Raw genomic sequence first — 19,708 nt, forward strand, 5'->3', positions numbered from 1 at the left:
GCCACCACTATCTACTCAAGTAAGGTTTTTCTTCTTCATCCATCATTGCCAAAACTTTCTCATTATGCTCATTTACTTACAGGTTATAAGCTGACAAAATTGCTCTATGTTCTATCTCTTTATAATCTTTATTTCTCCAAATATTTCTTTATGCAAACCTTCTTCAAAAATGCACTCATTTCTTAAAATAAAACAATATTGATCATCATTAATTATTCCATTTCCAACAAATCACTAACAAATTGCTTCTGCTGTGGGTTTGCTTGCATATTCTGCACTAATTTTCTCTGCTCAAAATGACTCCAAATATAAGAATTCTTAATACATAAATCAGAACGATTTGCTGTAGCTTTAATCAGAACGAAGTTTGTCTAAAATATCCACTAAACTTTTCCTCCAAAAATCACATCGTTGTCCATAATCTCATACAACTTCTTATCTTCAATTTCAATAGCATAGCTCATTATTTTAGTTATAGCCTTAGTTTATTATTTTATGAAGAAAAACAATCGCAAAGTAAAGAAATATTAATATATATTTTGCATATATATATATATATATATCAATTTAATATATAAATATATAATAAGTATAAATAATAAGTACAAGTAATAAATATATAATAATATAGCAAGTACACCTGACCACCACGAGACATGTATTAATGAAACAGGATTTTCCGCTAGTGATCAGTACATGCCAGTGCCTACTTTTTGGTTATAGTTGATTATTTTATGAAGAAAAACAATCGCATAAATAAAAAATATATTATTGCTATATATTTTGCATATTATATATATAAAGATTAAATAAATGAAGTAATAAATATATAATAATAAGTATACATGACCACCTTGAGACATGTACTAATGAATCTGGATTTTCCACTAGTAATTGGTACATTCTGGTACCTGTTGTCTGAGCACATTGTTGTACAGAATGACATCACTCAGACTGCTGGTGTTATAAGTAAGGGGGACGGATACACACACACACACACATACAGACAGACAAGACACACATACAAATGCCCTTTAGTAGGGTAGAATCTTATGTTCAATATTTTGATTATAAAGTAAACCGGCTAAAAATTGCATGGTTTGATTAAATTTCATTCATTCATAGTGTTCTGCCATTAGGGCATTAGGGCAGGTCCTGATACAGCTCTTTTTGCGCTCCACCTTATTGTATCCTTGCCTAACTTCTTTGTTTCAGCATATTTTCCCTTTTCTATAATCCCATCCATTATTTAGAATCTCTTTCTTTCCTTTCATTCACCAAGCCTTCTATCTATTATATCCACCAATAAACGAACACCTTTCCTTTTTCTACATTGTATTGCATTTAGCATTTTCCTGTTCTCTCTGATTTTGCTTAATATTTCATTTGTTTGTTTTTTGTTTAATACTTCATTTACATTGCCGTGACATCTGACATTTATCATTTCGCATCACACACACATCTGAAGTGCCTCAACTGTTTTCTGTCTGCCTTTCTCATCATCGTGTTTCATAGTGTTATGTGTTCTCATCATCGTGTTTCTGCACTGTTTCATAGTGCATTATACTTCAGATAAAATATCTCATTAATCTCTTTCTTAATGCTAAGTTTAACTCTCCACACAGTAGTCTTCCCTTCTTATTTAATGCCTGCTTACTTCTGATATATTCTTGTTTTAATTTCTACTGTACAAGTCAGGTCATCAGTTATAAAGCTCCCTAGGTACTGAGATTTCTTTACCTGCTCTAAAACTTCACTTCCTATCTTAATTTCTATCCTCTCCTCTCCTCTTTTCCAGCTAATACCATACATTTTGTCTTCGTTTTGTTGATCCTCACCCCCTGACCTTCGCAAGCTTCATATAAGTCATCAAGCATTTCATTTAATTTACTTGGGCTCTCCACCAGTACCACCTTGTCATCAGCAAAACAAATTCCATTCTTCTTCCCATGATCTTTATTCCTCTTATCCCATTCAGACAACATTTACTTATTTCTTCCAGAAATATACTAAACAATGTTGGTGACAATCCAGCATCCCTGCCTTGCTCCCTTTCCAATCCCTATTTTTCCTGTCATTTCATCTCTTATCCTCACTTTTATTCTGTGATTATAGTGCAATCCTTTTATTAGGCACCTTTCTTTCTAGTCAGTTACCTTCTTTTTCAAAATTAACAGTAATTTATCCCATCTAATTCCGTCAAATGACTTTTCTAAAATGACAAATGCAATACACACTCTCCACCTCCTTTCCTTCTATCTTTCACGTATCATTCTTAGCAGCCCTATAGCAACCCCTTGTTCCATCACTTCTAAACCCATACTGTTCTTCCTCAATACTTCCATCAAATTTATTGTATATCCTCTTATTTAGAACCCTTAATAGGTTCTAAATAAGGTTTAGAACCTTAATAGGTTTTCTTATTTAGAAACCTTAGCTGCATGTGATATTAAGCTAATCGTTTTATGTTCTTCACACTTTTTTTTATTTCTTTTCTTTTCTGATGTACCATTATTGTATTCAAGAAGTCCTGCGGTCACTTTCCTTCTTCAAGTATTCCATTGCATAGATTTAGTAATAAACAATTCTCCTGTCTAGTGGTTTGAACAGTTCAATTTGTATTTCATCACATCCCTTGGCTTTTCCTTTACTCAGCATTTTAATTGCCTCATTTATTTTACTTTATACTGTATCCTTTTTGATCTTCATGAACTTTGTACCCTTCTTCTACTCCCATATCTATTTCTCTTGGCATTTCTTCTAACACATATAAATCCACAATGTATTCTTTCCATCTCCTTTTTCTCCTCATTAAGTTTTCCCCATCCTTTGCCTCTGTCTGATACATTTTCTTCTCTCATTTCTCTTTAAAGACAACTTCTGAAGCATCTTTTATATATTAGCTCATATCTACCTTATTTTTAGAAAATTTCTATCATTGTACATTTTCCTCCAGCCATTTCTCCTTAGCTTTCTCAGTTTCCCTTCTTAGTTCATTCAACTTTCTATATTTCCCTTCTACCTTCTGTTTGTTGATATTTCCACTTTTTTCTTTCTTTCTATCGTAACATTCCACTTATAACCCACTCTTTTCATATTCTGTTGCTGTTTTAAACCCTATCATCTCTTTTGCTGTTTACTCTTAATTGTTAATTTTCATCTACTTATGATCTGCATTACTTTATTTCCCATTTTAATTTTTTCCAGCATCACAGTTTCAATTTCATGTATTGTTTCCTAATTTCTTGGCTTCTCCAAATCATAGTAATCTTTTTTCCTGCCTCTTCCAATTCTCTTGAGCCTAATGTTCACTATTGTGATTGATGTTTTGGCCACTCCAAAACATCAATCACTGTATCAGTTGCCCCAATTCTTCTTCTGATCTCATTTCTCATGCACTGCATTGTAGACTCTACAACTCCTGCACAGAACACCATCTCCATAGCCAACAATCTTCCATTTTTCTAATTCCCCAAATTTCTGATCTGTAAATAAAGTGCTGTCAATAACACTCTTGTTCAACCTATACTTAGTTGTTTGCTGTATCCCTTCAGATCACCACAAAGAATTGCACTTTTGGATAGCCATCTGCTCCAAAGCTATATAATGATTTATATATGATTTGATATGATATGATTTTTATATGATTTATATTTATTTTTAAAAAACCTTTTAGACTGTTTCCTTCCTGTGATAACATAGAGCCAAGGTACTTTAAGTCCTCACATGCCTCGATGATATTCCCATCTATAGTCAAGGCATCTTATGCACCAACCACTAAATACTTCGCCTTACTAAAATTTACCTTCAAGCTCCGCTTAATAAAAGTGTCCGCCAATTTTCTTATTTCATATAAATAATAATCACAGTCAATTTTATCATACAAATGGTAATTTATTTGTTTAAAATCATTTACACATGTTACATTGCATGTTGGATCTTGATTTAAACACACATCCTCTATATAGGTCCTACTGGTTTTATAGGTGGTACACTTTTCAAATATTGTACATTTCTTTGAATTTAAGTATTCTAACTTTGACAAATTGTAATCAAAATCAGGAGTTAGACATTTAACCAATTTACCCTTAATATTAGTTATTTATATCTATGACTTATGTGTCATTATCTAAATTGTTTAATTTTACAATTATCTCCTTATTTATTATTATTTCTTCATCTGTATCTAACTTTCCTTTTTTATTACTACTTCCAGTAAACTTCCCTGATTCTTGTAAATTAGTTCCAATAATTGCTATAAGTGCAATCATTATTATTACATTTAACTTTTAAAATTCATGCTTCTGTGTATTGATACAATTATTTTGTTCAGCTCTTGTATTCAATATATGCTGTGATACTAAATTTAACTCCTGTGTGTTGCTGTGAACATTGTGATCCGTTATTCTAAGAAAAGGTTCTCTTTTTGTTCCTTCTAGATTCTTTCTTTGTTTTCTTTCTCTTTCTTCTTAATTGGAAGAAATCCTGGCTTGTTGTAGCATTAATGAATACTATTTACTTATTCTCCCTTAGTTAACAATTAGAGCTGTTCTACTTTTTATGGTAAAAAATGAGTTAAGTAAATGTTTATATGTGAAATTTTAAATAGTTTCATCTATGATTCTTCCTTATTCCCAGTGATGGTTATAAATACTGATTATTTGACAAAATGTTTTTACATAAAATTACAGAGAATCAATTTTAATAGATGTACTTTAACCATTTATCTTTCAGATACTTCATACTTTATACCTGTACTTTTCTGTTGTTACTTGTGTAATATGGTTTGAAATAATGAACATATAAACTGATAGTGAGAGGAAATATTCATGTATTAATTGTTATGTATACATTTTTTTTAACTGAAGTAGAAGACATAAATCTTAATTTCATTCAGAAGTGTAAGTTATTAAACGTTAGAAATTATTTACTTAATATAAATTGTAAAATCTTGAGCAGTTAATAATATTGATTACTGAATTATGAAACATGCTGCATAAAAATAAAATTTTCATTGTTTCTTTTGAAGCATTAGTATGTACTTAAATATATTGTAGTTTATTGTTATTGGACAAATATAATGAGATATTGAAAGTTTCACTGCCTAATTATATTTTTATTGTAATTGTATTATACTTCTAAGTACAAATTTAACATTTTTTATGTATTGTTGTTAAAGTTTATTAAATTTTTAAATATTATAAAATTGTTTTTATTTTTTAGATTTATATTTCTTTATGTGATTGAACGTCTAAGTTATTTTGTTATGAAAATATAGCTGAAGAAATTCCTATTATATCAATGTATACTTCAATGTAATCATGAATGGTTAAGTTCATATATCATCATTATGAGGCCTGTATTGCAGTAATGGCCCTAAGGCCTGCTTCATCTGTATTATGTCAATCTGAATTAATCCTTCTTAAGAGTACTGACATCTAGCCATCTGGTTATTTATCAGTACTATCTTATCTTCCTTATCCAATGTAATAGGTTGTGTAAAAAATCCTTTAAAAAACACTCATTTGAATCTGACACGAAGTGATAGTATGCGCGCTAAGCTGTTACACCAGTATAGTTGAAAAGATTGTTTTTTGTACTAAGGGATACATTATGTATATTCTGCGCTGAAATGGAAAAAGATAAATAGGCCGTAACTTATTTTATTAAAATTGATTTTTATACAGTTTTGTATGCATTTTTTTATTAAGTGAAAGTTGAAACGTTTACAAATTTAGACATTATATAACATTAGTACAGAATGAAAAGAATTTTAATAGACAATAGAATTTACGTTGAATGAAAATGTAGAGGAAGATATACCAGATGATTTTAATATTGATATCTTTACTAAATTTGATGTTCAGCATTAGGTGTACCCTGTTAGGTGAATTCAGAAAAACTTTTGACAGGGTATTACCAATTTGTTTAGTTACAATATTTTTTTATTAATTTCTGATTAGTTGACATTTTATTCAGATTTATTTCATATGAAACATAATGTATTATATACAAAACTATAGCAAGCATTCAAAAACGTATACTTTTTCACAGTAATACGTAAAACAATATGTCTGTTCAAGAATATTATCACTGCTTCATACAGCAACAGCAAAAATTATGCTTTTATATTTAATTATTTAAATCAGTTTTTTCTCAGCCTCTAATTCTTTTCTTTTTTTCAGAATTTGCTTAATTGTATTATTGAATAGGAAATATTTTAAAAATAAAAATAAAACTGTTTCCACTCTTTGAATATCTACATAACAGTATCAGTTTTCAGTTAGAGTGTGTTAAAGAACTAAAATATAACTATTCATTAAATACTAGGTTAATATAATAATTAATTTTATCAAACAATTAATTTTCTTTTGCTATTATATGTGATCTCAAGTTAGAGAAAAATATCTAGAACTGGATAGTCAGACTTTTTAAAAATATACATCAACATTTAGCCTGTTCAGTTTTATGTAATTTGATTTCTCTATAAAATATTTCTGATAATTTAATTTTAGAGATTTTTAGGAGAATTAAAAAATAATTGTAATTCAGATAGCCCTAAATTGGTGCATTAAATAGCCTGCAATTAAAGTCTATAATCAGATTTTTTTTTAATTTTGTAATAAATTTGCCAATCAGAAAATTATCTTAATTTTTTCCATTTTTTAAGTTATCTGCATAACTGCAGTTCTTGCAGATGTAGGATACTACTTTGGTTTTGTTATAAATTCAGTGTTAACAAATCAAAAATATTGACGTTAGAGAGAATTTTTTATTACAATGTAGAAGGGGGTTCAATACTATTAAATTCTTTTTAGGTGACCACCTTTTATATATGCTAGAAGGAATCTATTTTTTATGAGAAAGAATTTTAGTTAATAACTCTAATTGCAATTACAAAAATTATTTTTGTAAAATTTTAATATTACTCTTCAAAAATATATGTATTAAATAAATATATATTATTTTAATTACTAAATTTTCACCTAACTGTGTAATGAAACTAAGATTTTTCAATTACCTGTTCAATTTTGAACGAGTGAAAACAGAACATCGGACTTTGATTTTCAAAAAATTTGCTTGTTCATGAGAAATATATATACTAATTTCCTTATATGGGTGTTGAACAATGAGAAAAGTCAGTTATCTGATTTTTTCTATAACCTCTACAGCAAACTGTCAGTGTATGATATTACATATCATATATGTTGAAGTTGTTTGACATAAATGCAGTAGTTACATATTTTTTTTAAATACCCACACGGTACAAGTGTATAATTATTATGAAAGTATAAAATAAAGTAATAATTTCTTTTATATTCACTGAAAGAAAGATGGAATTGACATACAAGGTGTGTGAGAAAAGTAATGATATTGGTAACATTGCGAGCAATCTGGCAACACTGTGTCTACCAGTCTGTGCTAGACCAGTTTGTTCATTCCTTCCACATGCTCAGTATGAGTTTCAACTTCATTCGGCCAATACATTATTTTTGACAGTGCCATCAAGAAAGTTGTGTGTTACAAAAATGGAGCATCGGAATTTAAAGCAACATTGTGCAATCAAGTTTTGTGTTGAACTTGGGGAATCCACGAGTGTGACCTTTGAAAAGTTGAAACAGGCATTTGGCGAACATTGCTTATCAAGAGCACAAGATTTCCGCTGATACAAATCATTTTTGGAAGGCTGAGAACACGTTGAAGATCAACCTCGCTCTTGTGAGATCAGACCGTTGTTTAACAATAAGGGTGATGAGTGAACAGTTAAATTTAAACACTTTCACCGTACATCAAATTTTGACAGACGATTTGGACATGCTAAAGGTTTGTGCGAAATTGGTGCCGAAAAACCTCACAATGGAACAGAAGGACAATCGAAGAAATGTGTGCGTTGATCTTCTTGAGAGGATTAACAATGACCAAGAATTCTTCAATCGTATGATCACAGGTTAAGTCCTGGCTATTTGAGTACGATCTTGAAACGAAGCGGCAAAGCGAAGAGTGGCACACTACGTTATCTCCTCGACCGAAAAAATGTAGAATGAGCAAATCAAAGAGCAAAACCATGCTGATTTGCTTTTTTGACAGTAGGGATATCGTGTATAAAGAATTTGTTACTCCAGGACAAACTGTCAACCAAATGTTTTACAAAGGTGTCCTTGAAAGGCTCAGGAAAAGAGTGTTTTGCGTGAGACCAGACATTGCAGACAAGTGGATGCTTCATCATGACAGTGCCCCCCGTGTCACACAGCCATTTCCAACATGGAATTTTTGACCTCAAAACGATTTCCTACGGTTCCTCAACTCCCCTATTCACCTGATTGAGTCCTTGTGACTTTTTCCTTTTCCTGAAATTGAAACATGTCTTAAAAAGACATCATTTTGGAACTCTGGAGAACATTCAAAAGACTGTGACCGACTCAGTTAAAAGCCCTACCAGTTGAAGCCTTCCAGCACTGCTACCAGGAGTGGGAACAACGACTCCACCATGTATAGCTGCCCAAGGGAACTACAACAATAATATTAACAACAGTATTATCCCAACGGAATAATATTGTTGTTTGAAAAAAATAAAAACTTTGGTAAGTAAAAAGTCAGTCTCATTACTTTTCTCATACACCTCGTACAAACTATGTTGTGACATATATAGCAAGAAAGTTCCTTTGATAAAACACCAAAATAAGACCCTACAGTGATCAAACCAGAAAGCTTGCACACAATAGAAAGCACATCTCTGAACAATAAAGATCTGCTAGAAAAATTGGAAAGTAAGATATCCTCAGAAAGATGCTAGGCTCAACAAATATCAGAAAGAGTATAGATTAAGATCCAGTGAGAAAAATTCACAAACACCTTTAGGAAAAGAAAGCTTTTATGGTCATATCAAGAGAATGTCTACAGAAAGGCTAACTAAAACTTTAAGTAATGCCTACTTAAAGGTTATAACTAAGTAAACTATAACTGATATTTAATACAAGGACATGAAAAATATAACAACTGGAAGTGATCAAGAAACAAGAATACACAGGAATAGTCCAGATTATCAAGAGTGTACAAAGAAAGAAACATTAGCAAACATCTAGTCAGAACAAAAAAAAAAGTTTAATCCAGGAGAATTAGAAAGTACTGAAAGAGAAGAAAAAGAGAAATTGAAAGAAATATAAACTGATACTTAGCGTTAGCAAGTCATAGCAAAAAAAGAAAGAAATTTATTATATTTTGATGAGCATATTTTTAAAAGCAACACTTAATTATTAAATCATTTATAAAAAGCATTAGTTATTGTTTTTTTGTTTTCTGTGATTACAAGTGTATGCCCAATTAAGCTAATTTTTTTTTTTATAATAAATGAATTTTTTAACTTGGGTGAAAAATGCCAACCCTGGCCAGGATTTAAACCAGAGACTTCTGGATGGAAGGCAGAAACACTACCACTCTTCCACTAGATAGCAAACTTAAATTAGATTAAAAATAAGATAGTTAGTAAAAATTCTTAAATTTACAATGTGTAAATTTCCGAAATTATATATTAGAAGTGGCTAAAAAAATCCAATTATCAGCACTTACATGCTAACAAACAGGGTTAAAAAATTCAAATCATTTACTTGTCAATTTATTTATGGATGCAGTGTTTATTTACTTTTAAATTTTGATTTAATGTCCAAGAAATTAATCAATTTTAATTTTGATTAAAGTCCAAGAAAATTGTTTTAGGTATTTCTATCTAACATTAAATTAAGCAGATATGTATGGTGTTAATGTTTATGGATTTTTTTTTAATTAGGCAAGGGTAAAAAGAAGATTTATTTAATCACTGGGATCCAATCAAAGATTTCTAATTCTTGGTTATTTAATAGTTTAAAAAATTATTTGTAATAAATAAAGAAAAATAATACAATTTAAAACAAATCCTAATTTTTTTTAACTGTTAAGAGTTAATGATAAATTCATACGTAATTATTTGTTTGGCTGGGCATAAAGAAGCACAAAGGTTAAAATATTTTGTTATAGATTCCTCAAGAGGTCCTAATATTGTTCAGTACATTTGTTATTCATCCAAACCAAAACAAATATTGATTTACCTTTTTAGTTAAAATTATTGATAACCTGTTAAATTATTACCATACTTTATATTTATTTTACAGTTATGTATATGTTAATGACTTATTAAAAACAAAAGGAGGTCTTTAAGTCAAGAGGAACAGCTGTCAAAAATACTAAAACAAATTTATGTTTCATTTCAGTTATAAAATTATATATATTGTTATCTCACTAGAAATAATGATACAATCTCTCTATTGCACATTGTTAAAAATATGAAAGAACTTTTCAATTACCGTTTCAATTGTATCTTTTTCCTAAATACGTGCAAAAGCATGTTTGGTCCTTTCTTGCCATTTATCAGTTCTTTGGGAATCAGTTTGACCCTGATATTTAAGGGAGGCTACCTGTAAATCAACTTTGGGATTTGTTTTCCTGCCAGACCAGTGACTACACACTAAGCCTAATAATGGCTTAGGTAAACCCAGGCCTCCTAAAAAAAAAACTATTTACTGTTTTTTTTTTTGTGGGAAGAGAGTTTAAAAAATGCTAGTTTTGGTTGATGGAATCAATCTAAATGTTTTATTAAATAATGTTGAATTATTTTATTACATACCTTTCTGTTTACACATTTTAAGGGTTTTTTTTTATGAAAGTAGGAACAGATTTTGTGTAAGTTTCATGAAGCCATGTAAAATACTTCAAATATTTACATCCTATGTTAAAAGATACATAACCAGTGCCGATTTTTCTTTTTGATTCTTTAATCAATATTTGCAAGTCAATGTCACAAATTTGAATCAGGAAAATATTATATTAATTATGCTTAAAAATAATAATTTTTTTGTAATAATGAAATAAATGTAAACATTGTTTTTTTTATGTAGCAGTGATATATTATAACTTTATTTTGAATGTTAGAACCTCTTCTTATGTTACTTCTTACTTTGTCAGATGATGATAATAAAAGTATTGTGATATTAATATTTAAGTACTGCTTTTAAGTAATTTTATATTTTTAAATTTATTTTTAAGGTAATCTCGGATCATCAGATATTACTAATCAAATTAGATCTGGTGTTGGAGAAATGAACTTAAAAGATGAATCTTCTCCAACAATAACTGTTGCTGTAACTCCTAATAAACCAACAGCTGTTGTTAAAGGATTTGATGTTCCTTCCAGTACTACAACCAATAAAGCAACTAACTTAAATGGTAAGTCATTAAGGTAAATTAATTTTTTTTTTTTTTAAATGTGAGATTACTGTACTTTACTTGAGCCTCAATGGTAAAAGAACATCTCTGAAATCAGAATTGAGGCATATTTGAAAATTAAGGCCCATTTGCTAATAATAAATGTTGGTAACAATGAATTGCACATTGGCTTCATTACCTGGCTGTCGACCATCTTATCAGTAGTCTGTTCTTTGTCTTACTTTTGGCAGTGATTTTTGATGACTATAATAATAAATGAAGGAAATTAAGACTGTAGTGTCATAAATTTAATGAAGGCCATACAAATATTCACAATGAAGGGGGAAATCCTAGTATTTAAAAAGATGACCTTATTGAATATGTAAATGCAAAAGTTTGAAAAACAGATACTTTATCAGTTTTCTTGCAATTTCATGGAGTACAATATGCAGAATCTTAATTGAAAAACTAAATTATCGTAAATTGTATAGATATAAAATTGGAGCTGAAAATGTGGACTGATGCACACAAAAAATCAAGGATGGTATCTGCAAATACATTTTTATTTGCTTAAACAGTTTTCCCATATCATAACAGGATGAAATGAATTTCATACATCATGTAAAGTCCCAGCAACAATTCATGCAGTGGTGTCACTCAAGTTACCAGAATTAAAAAATTCAAGGAAAGCTAGTCAGCTTAGATCTTAGTGACTGTTTTCTGTACAAAAAAGGTGATCTATTACTAAATTTCAAGGAGCTAGGAACAACAGCAGTCACAGCATAAGTGTAATGTAAGACACTTAGAACTGGTGACATGATATACTGTAAGGAATTGTTCTCATTCACAGTAATTCATATACACAATGCTGATTCTCTGTTGAGAAGATTCATTAGTACGAATGGGAACTTTTTGATCATCCCTCATACTGTAGTGACTGCCATGTTTTCTTTCACCTTAAAAAAAAAAAAAAAAAATTGGCTTGTTCTCAGTGGTTCAAGGACAGTGATTAATTGTAAAACAATAATCTTGAATTGGTTTAAATCTTGGGCAATAAATTTTTATATGAACAGTTTGTTAAAAAGCTTGTTCCTAGAAACGCTTAGAAAATGATAATGATTATGTAGAAAAGTAAAATAACTTAATACATATTGTCGCGTGTATTTGCAGTTCGACCAGAATATTGAGAGAATAACAAACTAATTTGTTATAAATCAATATTTGACTCTAGAGACATATGAGTATAAAGAAAATAAATAATAAAAATAATAATTATAACAATAATAATGACGATATGTATGTATTTATTATTGCAATCATATTTCCAGCTTGCTGCCAGATCCAGATTGTGTGTGTGTGTGTGTGTGTGTGTGTGTGTGCAAATGTAATTACTGCTACCGGCTTGCCAGGTCTACAGCTGCAAATGTAAGTGTAAATGTACTGGTGAACATGTAGTCCTGAAACTCAGGCTGACCATTCCTGAGAAACCCAAAAAAACCCAACCATGTGTTTAATTGAAACCCAACCACCAAAACACACTGGTATCCACAGTCTAGTATTCAAATCCATATAAAAGCATCTGCCTTTACATGGACTCAACCCTTAGAACTCTCGACTTTGAAAATCAGCTGATTTTGCGATGACAAGTTTATCTACTAGACTAACCCAACAGGTTAGTATATGTAACATAAAAAATAGTTATTCAAATAAAAAGTACAAGATTTGTTTAATAAGAGTTAAATTATGAAAACCAGAATACAGTCCAATTTACTAAAAACATTAAAATGACTGATAGAAACTAATATTGCATAAACAAAATAGCAATAGAACAGTCTAAATTTCATACATTTCACTTTATGCAAATATTGTTACTTTTATATTGGAACTACCATACAGTTTATGAATGAGTGGAATAATATCACTTTCATTACTATTCTCCAATTACTCACTGAACAACTTCCTGCATTCACCCACTGTCCATGCTGGAATACTTGTGATATACTGTTCACTTGTTACCACACACTTACTGATACTGCCATCACAGTAACTGCATCGAAATTGGGCTTGCAAAACTATTCTTTTATAGTTTATTAACAAGACTGTATCAAACATGGCCTTGGAGAACTACTGACTCTCCACTGGTCCTTGGTCAGATTTACAGCTAAGTACAAGTCAGCAGCCTGAGAGAGTGTCCGTATACTCTAAGGGGGCTTCCCCACCCATTGGCAGCAAGTCCAGCACGGCAGGTCAGCCCCCCTCGGTCGGATCTTTTAAGTGCCTTCCTCTAATCCCCAGTGGACAGTAACCAGGCCCAACTATGTCATTCCTGGGCCGCCTGCCAGAGGCCAGAACTCAGTCATAGACATTGCCTGCCTCAAACTGCAGAAAGGAGAGACCAGGGGTCCAACTATGTCGTCCCCAGTCCCACCCCTCCCTCGTGCCCGGGACTCGGTCTTAACTTATTCCCATCCTATCAGCCCATGGAGTCCCCACCCGATCATTGGAAGCCACACACCTAGGCATGCAACCCCTCACGTGTGGGGCTGTCCACCTTTCCCTATGCTAATGTCCCCGTTGTCTCCCTCAGCCTCCTTGGTAGTCAGGATGTCGACTGCGAAGACCTCAAATTTATATGCCGGTTAGCCTCGGAAGCCAGAATAAAGGTGAGGAAATCCTCCGGCCTAAGTCGGTGAATACCTGCTCTGGCCCGCTGAGCTCACCATTCGCTGCATATAAAGATGGTATGTTCAGTGTCGTCTATTCCATCTACAGTACATGCATCAGGGGGTTACGCGTCTATGAAACCTGTACAAATAGCTCTCAAAAGCACCATGACCAATTAAGCACTGTGTTATATAACAACTTGTCTTGCCATGTCCTCTGTCAATCTGTGTGTCTAAGTCAGGTATAAGCCGCTTAGTCCATGAGGCATGATCGCCAGACTACCACTTCTCTTTCCACTTGTGCCGTACTAAAGTAGCAGCTTCAGCCCTGTCTATACCTTCAAAGTAGAAAGTGCATTCCAAGGCCTACAATTCTATTGGAAGTCTCCACTGGTCCCTGGCAGTATTTATATCCCCTGGCCTGCAGAACTAGTATCTGCCTCATCCCTTAATTGTTGAAGCATAATAATTTTCATCATCCGGCCCTTAAGTTTTTCTATAAATTCTTATTCTGGTCTGGTAACTCTTCTGGTCAAACAACAGCTGTTGGAGGTGTCTGTATTACAACAAACAGGATTGTTTGTAAAAAGGATCACTTTTAGTTCCTTCTGAATTGTTCTTTTCATTATTGTTTTCTCTTTCTTCTTCCATTATACTGGTCCTATTTCAGTGTATATGAGAGGTAAATCATTTTTTATTTTCTTACTTTTTTTTTAATGACCTACTAGCCCTTTCTTTTGAATCATGCTTTGTAACTAATGCTTTCTATAAAATTATGAAACAATTGCGTATACAGATACTGTATACTCACTCATTACTATTATATTAGTAGACTACAGTATATATGTCATTAATTTGAGATGATTGGTAGAAATGTTAGAATGCAAGAAATTTTGATCAGTGTGACCAAGCCAATATAGATTACAGAAGTACTAAATGACTGTTATCAGTTTAAATGTGTAATCTATTCTTTGTAATACAGACAATGGCACCTCCAATAGCTGTTGTTTGACCAGAATAAGAACTTACAGAAAACATAAGGGTATGAACGATGAAAATTATTATGCTTCAACAATTAAGGGATGAGACAGACTAGTTCTACAGGCCAGGGGATATAAATACTGCCAGGGACCAGTGGAAGCAGTAGTTCTGTAAGGCCATGTTTGACATGCAGTCATGTTAACAGAGTAGTTTTACAAGCCCAAGTTCTATGCGGTTGCTGTGATGGCAATACTAGTAAGTGTATGGTAACAACAAGTGAAGAGTATAGCATGAGTATCACTGTTAAAATTTAAAATGAAGAGTTATATATAAAGTACTTTATGTGGGACATGGTACATATGCGGGTTACACTAAGATAAAGAGAAAATAAAAGTAAGTAAAGAGCTGTAAAGTTTCTTGGAAGTATTATAACCAAGACAAAGAGGATCACATGAGGAATGTAGAAGGGCTCTCATAAAAAGAGAATGTGTAATGAACAGGATAGGAACAGCAAGATTCAGATCATTTGAATATATTAAGAGAATAAGGAAAGAAAGGAAAGCATTGAAAATGTTTCAACAGGGATGTAGATAGAAAGTAGTAACTAAACAGAAGTTACAAGGATATTGAGTGAAGTGAATAAAAATGGTTATTGCTAAATCTTATATGTTTTCGAGTTGTATCTCGTGTTGGGTTTATGTGAATAAAAATTATAGGATGTACTACGACTACATACATCTTGGATTTCCCAAATGGGCTAGATACGTCTTAAATTTCAGTGTGAGTAAAGGGCAGATTCTACTTCTTCGGTGTACATGTTTCTCTACATTTTATAAGACTTTCTTTTATCTGTTTAGCCTCCAGAACTGCCAGAGGATGATATGTATGAATATAAATGAAGTGTGTCTTGTATAGCCTCAGGTTGACCATTCCTGAGATGTGTAGTTAATTGAAACCCAACCACCAAAGAACACCGGTATCCATGATCTAGTGTTCAAATCCATATAAAAGTAACTGCCTTTACTAGGATTTGAACCTTAAAACTCTCGACTTTTAAATCAGCTGATTTGTGATGACGTTAACCACTAGACCACCTCCAGTGGGCTGGTCTAGTGGTTAACATTTTATAAGACTGTGGTGGGGGATGTTAACTTTTTAGTGCTTGTCAGTTCAGTTCTAATGGTTATCATGGTGATGTTCATGCCAATTAGACAAGAGAAAACATACCATGTACAAAATGTTATAACTAAATTTAAGGAACTGTTACTTTTTTGTAGTGGAAATATAGACTTTGACAGCAGAATTTTTGCCAGAAGTGAAGAATCATGAAGAGGAGCCCTAACTACCAGAAAACAGATGGAGATACTTCTGTGTTGTATGGGTGATCCAGGCTTCCAAAGTGAAGTAGCAGAGTTGCTCAGACAATAGTTTATAACTGTCAAATTTTGTTATGGGTAGGGTTCTTGAGTAATCTTACAATTGCATAATTTTCCAATCTACAATACAGGAAATTAATAATGCTAAGTTGGATTAGCAGACACATTTTCGATCTGCCATCCGTAGAAGGTGTATGATGCTGATGAGAAATTTACAAGTATAAGTCCAGAATAGCCTGGTAGTGTGCATGATTTGGAGACTTAGTCCCATTAGGAACATCATTTTTCAATACAATGGAAAGCTTGTTTACTTGGTGATTCTTGCTACGGAATATCTCAGTGGCTTATCGCTCCATTTACACCACCAACAAATGCCAATATAATCCTGCTTCAGTTTGATCCATGCCAGAGAGGGAGAGAATGATAATGGAAAGAAAATTTGGTCTGTTAAAGTAAAGGTTTCTGATCGTTTGTAATTGGATCCAAGTTAACCTGGAAAATATTCCCAAGTGGCAATCACATGTACCATGCTGCATAACATTGCTAAGCACTTTAGTGACCCATTTGATTATGTTTTGGAAAACAGCAAGGAAGCAGAGAATGAGAATAATGGAAATTTTATGATCATATTGGGGGACAGCATGACCAAATTTCATGGTTAACCCTTTTAGCCCTGGGTGCCAATATATCATCATTGAAATATTTTACTAAAAACCCCATGGTGACAATATATCATTACCATTAACTGCATCAAAAATACCAGGTGACAATATATTGTCACTGAGGTATTTCTGCTTTAAAACTGATTATTTTTATATTTTTGTGAAAATAGTATCTTTGTGTTCCATATTATTGATAACATAGTAGTAATTGTTATAACTTATTTTTTTACACTTAAAAATTGCTGTAATAAAATAAATATGTATACTAAATGGAGTTGACGTCTGATATCAGCTATTATTTTGTTTACTAAGTAGTTTGCTAGTAGCCTGTTCGTATGTTACAGTCTGTTTACTAATGTTGTTGGTATGTGTATTTTATTGTTATTTTATCGCCATTGCTCCTGTGTTATTTCAATGTGTGTAGTTGTTTTTGTTTGAATCTTTTTTGTGTATAGTTTTAGTGTTTTATATTTATAATTTAACTGAACTATGGCCGAAAATATAGTCACCAGATTGAGTGAAACTGACTTACAGCTTGATAATACATTTACAGACAATGATGATGGATCATTAGCCTCAGAAATTTCAAATGTTTTTGATGATACTGACACGAACCTCACATATTTTCCCGAAAATGATTCAGTCTGATATTAGAGATATTTTATTTACCAATATAGATCTTATGATTGACCAACCTTCTACTTCAACATTTAGTCTAGGCCTTCAACAAGTAGGCCTCATCTTCTGGATAGACTTAGTAGGCAGGTAATTAGTGACAGTTCTTGTTCATCTTAAGTTGATAAAGATGAAAATAAAATTTGGGAAGGAATAAACAAAGTAGACTCAAAACATTACTCATTCTTTTGATTTTGATTGCCAACCAACTCTAACTAATCTTTTTATGCTTTTTTTCGCTGAAACATTGCTGAAAGGTTTTGTAACAGAAACCAACAGATATACCAACCAGACAATTTCTTCAAGAGGTACCAATTCTTCCCCAAAGAGTTTCATGTGCAACTGGGTTCCAATTTCTTTCCCTGAAATAAAAGCATTTACAGCAATTGTTTTAAACATGGTACTTATTCGGAAGCCATCTATAAATCATCGACGAGGAGTTTACAATCAACCCCTTGGTTTGGGAAAATGTTTACTAGGAATCAGTTTGAGGCTTTGCTAAGTTTTTTCATACTAAACAATGAGGCTCTTCCAAAACCTGGTGAACCTGGCTATGATCCAGCCCAAAAGTTTCAACCTATGACTGATCATTGTAATAGGTTATTCACACATTATTACACTGGCCATCAGCAGCTTTCTGTAGATGAATCTCTTACAGGGACTAAAAGTCAAACAAAACTTGTGCAGTACATACACACCTAATAAACATCACTACCACTGTGCAATTCAGTTTCAAATTTTTGCCTGTGTTTAGTTTGCTACAAATTGTAAAGTAATATTATGACCAAGAAGAAGTAACTAAATATGGTCTTGGTTACACAGTTTTAAGAAAACTAATTGCAACTATCTAAGGAAAGGATACCACATTTTTACCAATAATTTTTTTGTTAATATTAATGTAGTTAAATATTTGTATGATGATTGTAAATTGTTCACTGGAACTGTTAGAATAAACAGAAAACACCTTCCAACTGTTAAATCAAATCAGCTACAGGTAGGGCAAGTAAAATATTAGAAAAAACAGAATGAAGTGGCTTTAGCGTATAGGGAAAAGAAATTTCAAAGAAAACCTTTATGATGTTAACATCAAAACCAGAAGTGAAAGATGTTGAGAATACTAAAAGAAGGCATGGCAGAACAACTACAGAAACAAAGCCAGCAGGAATTATTGACAACAAATATATGGGCAGAAGTGGTAGTAATGATTGACATGATGCTCTACTTATCTTGTTGAAGGTAGGCCAGTCAAATTCTGGAAAAAAGTGGCTTTCAGCTTATTTGCATGGGTGGTTTTAAATTCTTACATTATTTTCAGAGAAACTCAAATTCAGTATGGGAGGAAATCAGTGTCTAGATACAATTTTTGTGTTTCCATCATTAATGTTATCTCTGATGTATGACCAGGTCACCAACATGAAAATGCCAGTATTAGTAGAACAACAGGTCTAGAAACATTAGAGTGAAGAAACGAAAAAACTTTCTGGGTATATAATAAAGGGTATATGAATGGTATATAAATACCAATTATTAAAAAAGGGAATAAAAAAAAATCAAGAGCTGTATTCATCAAGTGTAAGGACACATGTAATCCAGAGTGCTTCTCAAAGCACTTATGTAAATAGTTAGCCCTTGAAAATTAAATTAATTGTAAATAATCTTTTTTATAATTGAAGGGCTTATTTGGATATCAATACAAATATAAGGTGAGTCAGTGTTTTATTTTCTTGTATATCTCATATATCTCAGTAAGTCAATCTCAAACATTTTTTTTTAATCACTGCATAAAATTTCAAAAAATTGTGTAGGGAACTTAATTTTTTACTTAGGTTATAATTATTTTTTGTACACTACAAACTATATTTGGAATGTAATAAAACAGTTTTCCACAGATAAATTCTTTCTTGTTTTCTAAATAAAAAGTTTCAAAATAATGTTTTTTTTTTTTAGATTTTATATTTATTTCTTGTTTTTAAATTTTTAGAATCTAATTTAATGTATTTTTATCAATAAAATAACTTCTTAAAAGTTGACAATTTTATTCTTAACATTTTGTTGGCAACTCATCTATAACAGTAGCGTTTACAGAATATGAGAAATTAATTTTTTACCAATACCC

At 31.8% G+C, this 19,708-nt stretch overlaps 1 protein-coding gene across 1 annotated transcript in view; it reads left to right on the forward strand.

Annotated features, from left to right (window-relative positions):
• Positions 1-19,708, forward strand: part of HBS1 (translation elongation factor EF-1alpha (GTPase) HBS1) — a 126,157-nt gene that overhangs the window by 78,708 nt on the left and 27,741 nt on the right. Inside the window, exon 5 of the mRNA XM_075373267.1 lies at positions 11,077-11,256. Coding sequence (XP_075229382.1) covers positions 11,077-11,256 — 180 coding nt within the window. The remainder of the gene's footprint in view (positions 1-11,076; positions 11,257-19,708) is intronic.

This window comes from Lycorma delicatula, chromosome 8, assembly GCF_047948215.1.
Source record: "Lycorma delicatula isolate Av1 chromosome 8, ASM4794821v1, whole genome shotgun sequence".
Lineage (NCBI taxonomy): Eukaryota > Metazoa > Arthropoda > Insecta > Hemiptera > Fulgoridae > Lycorma > Lycorma delicatula.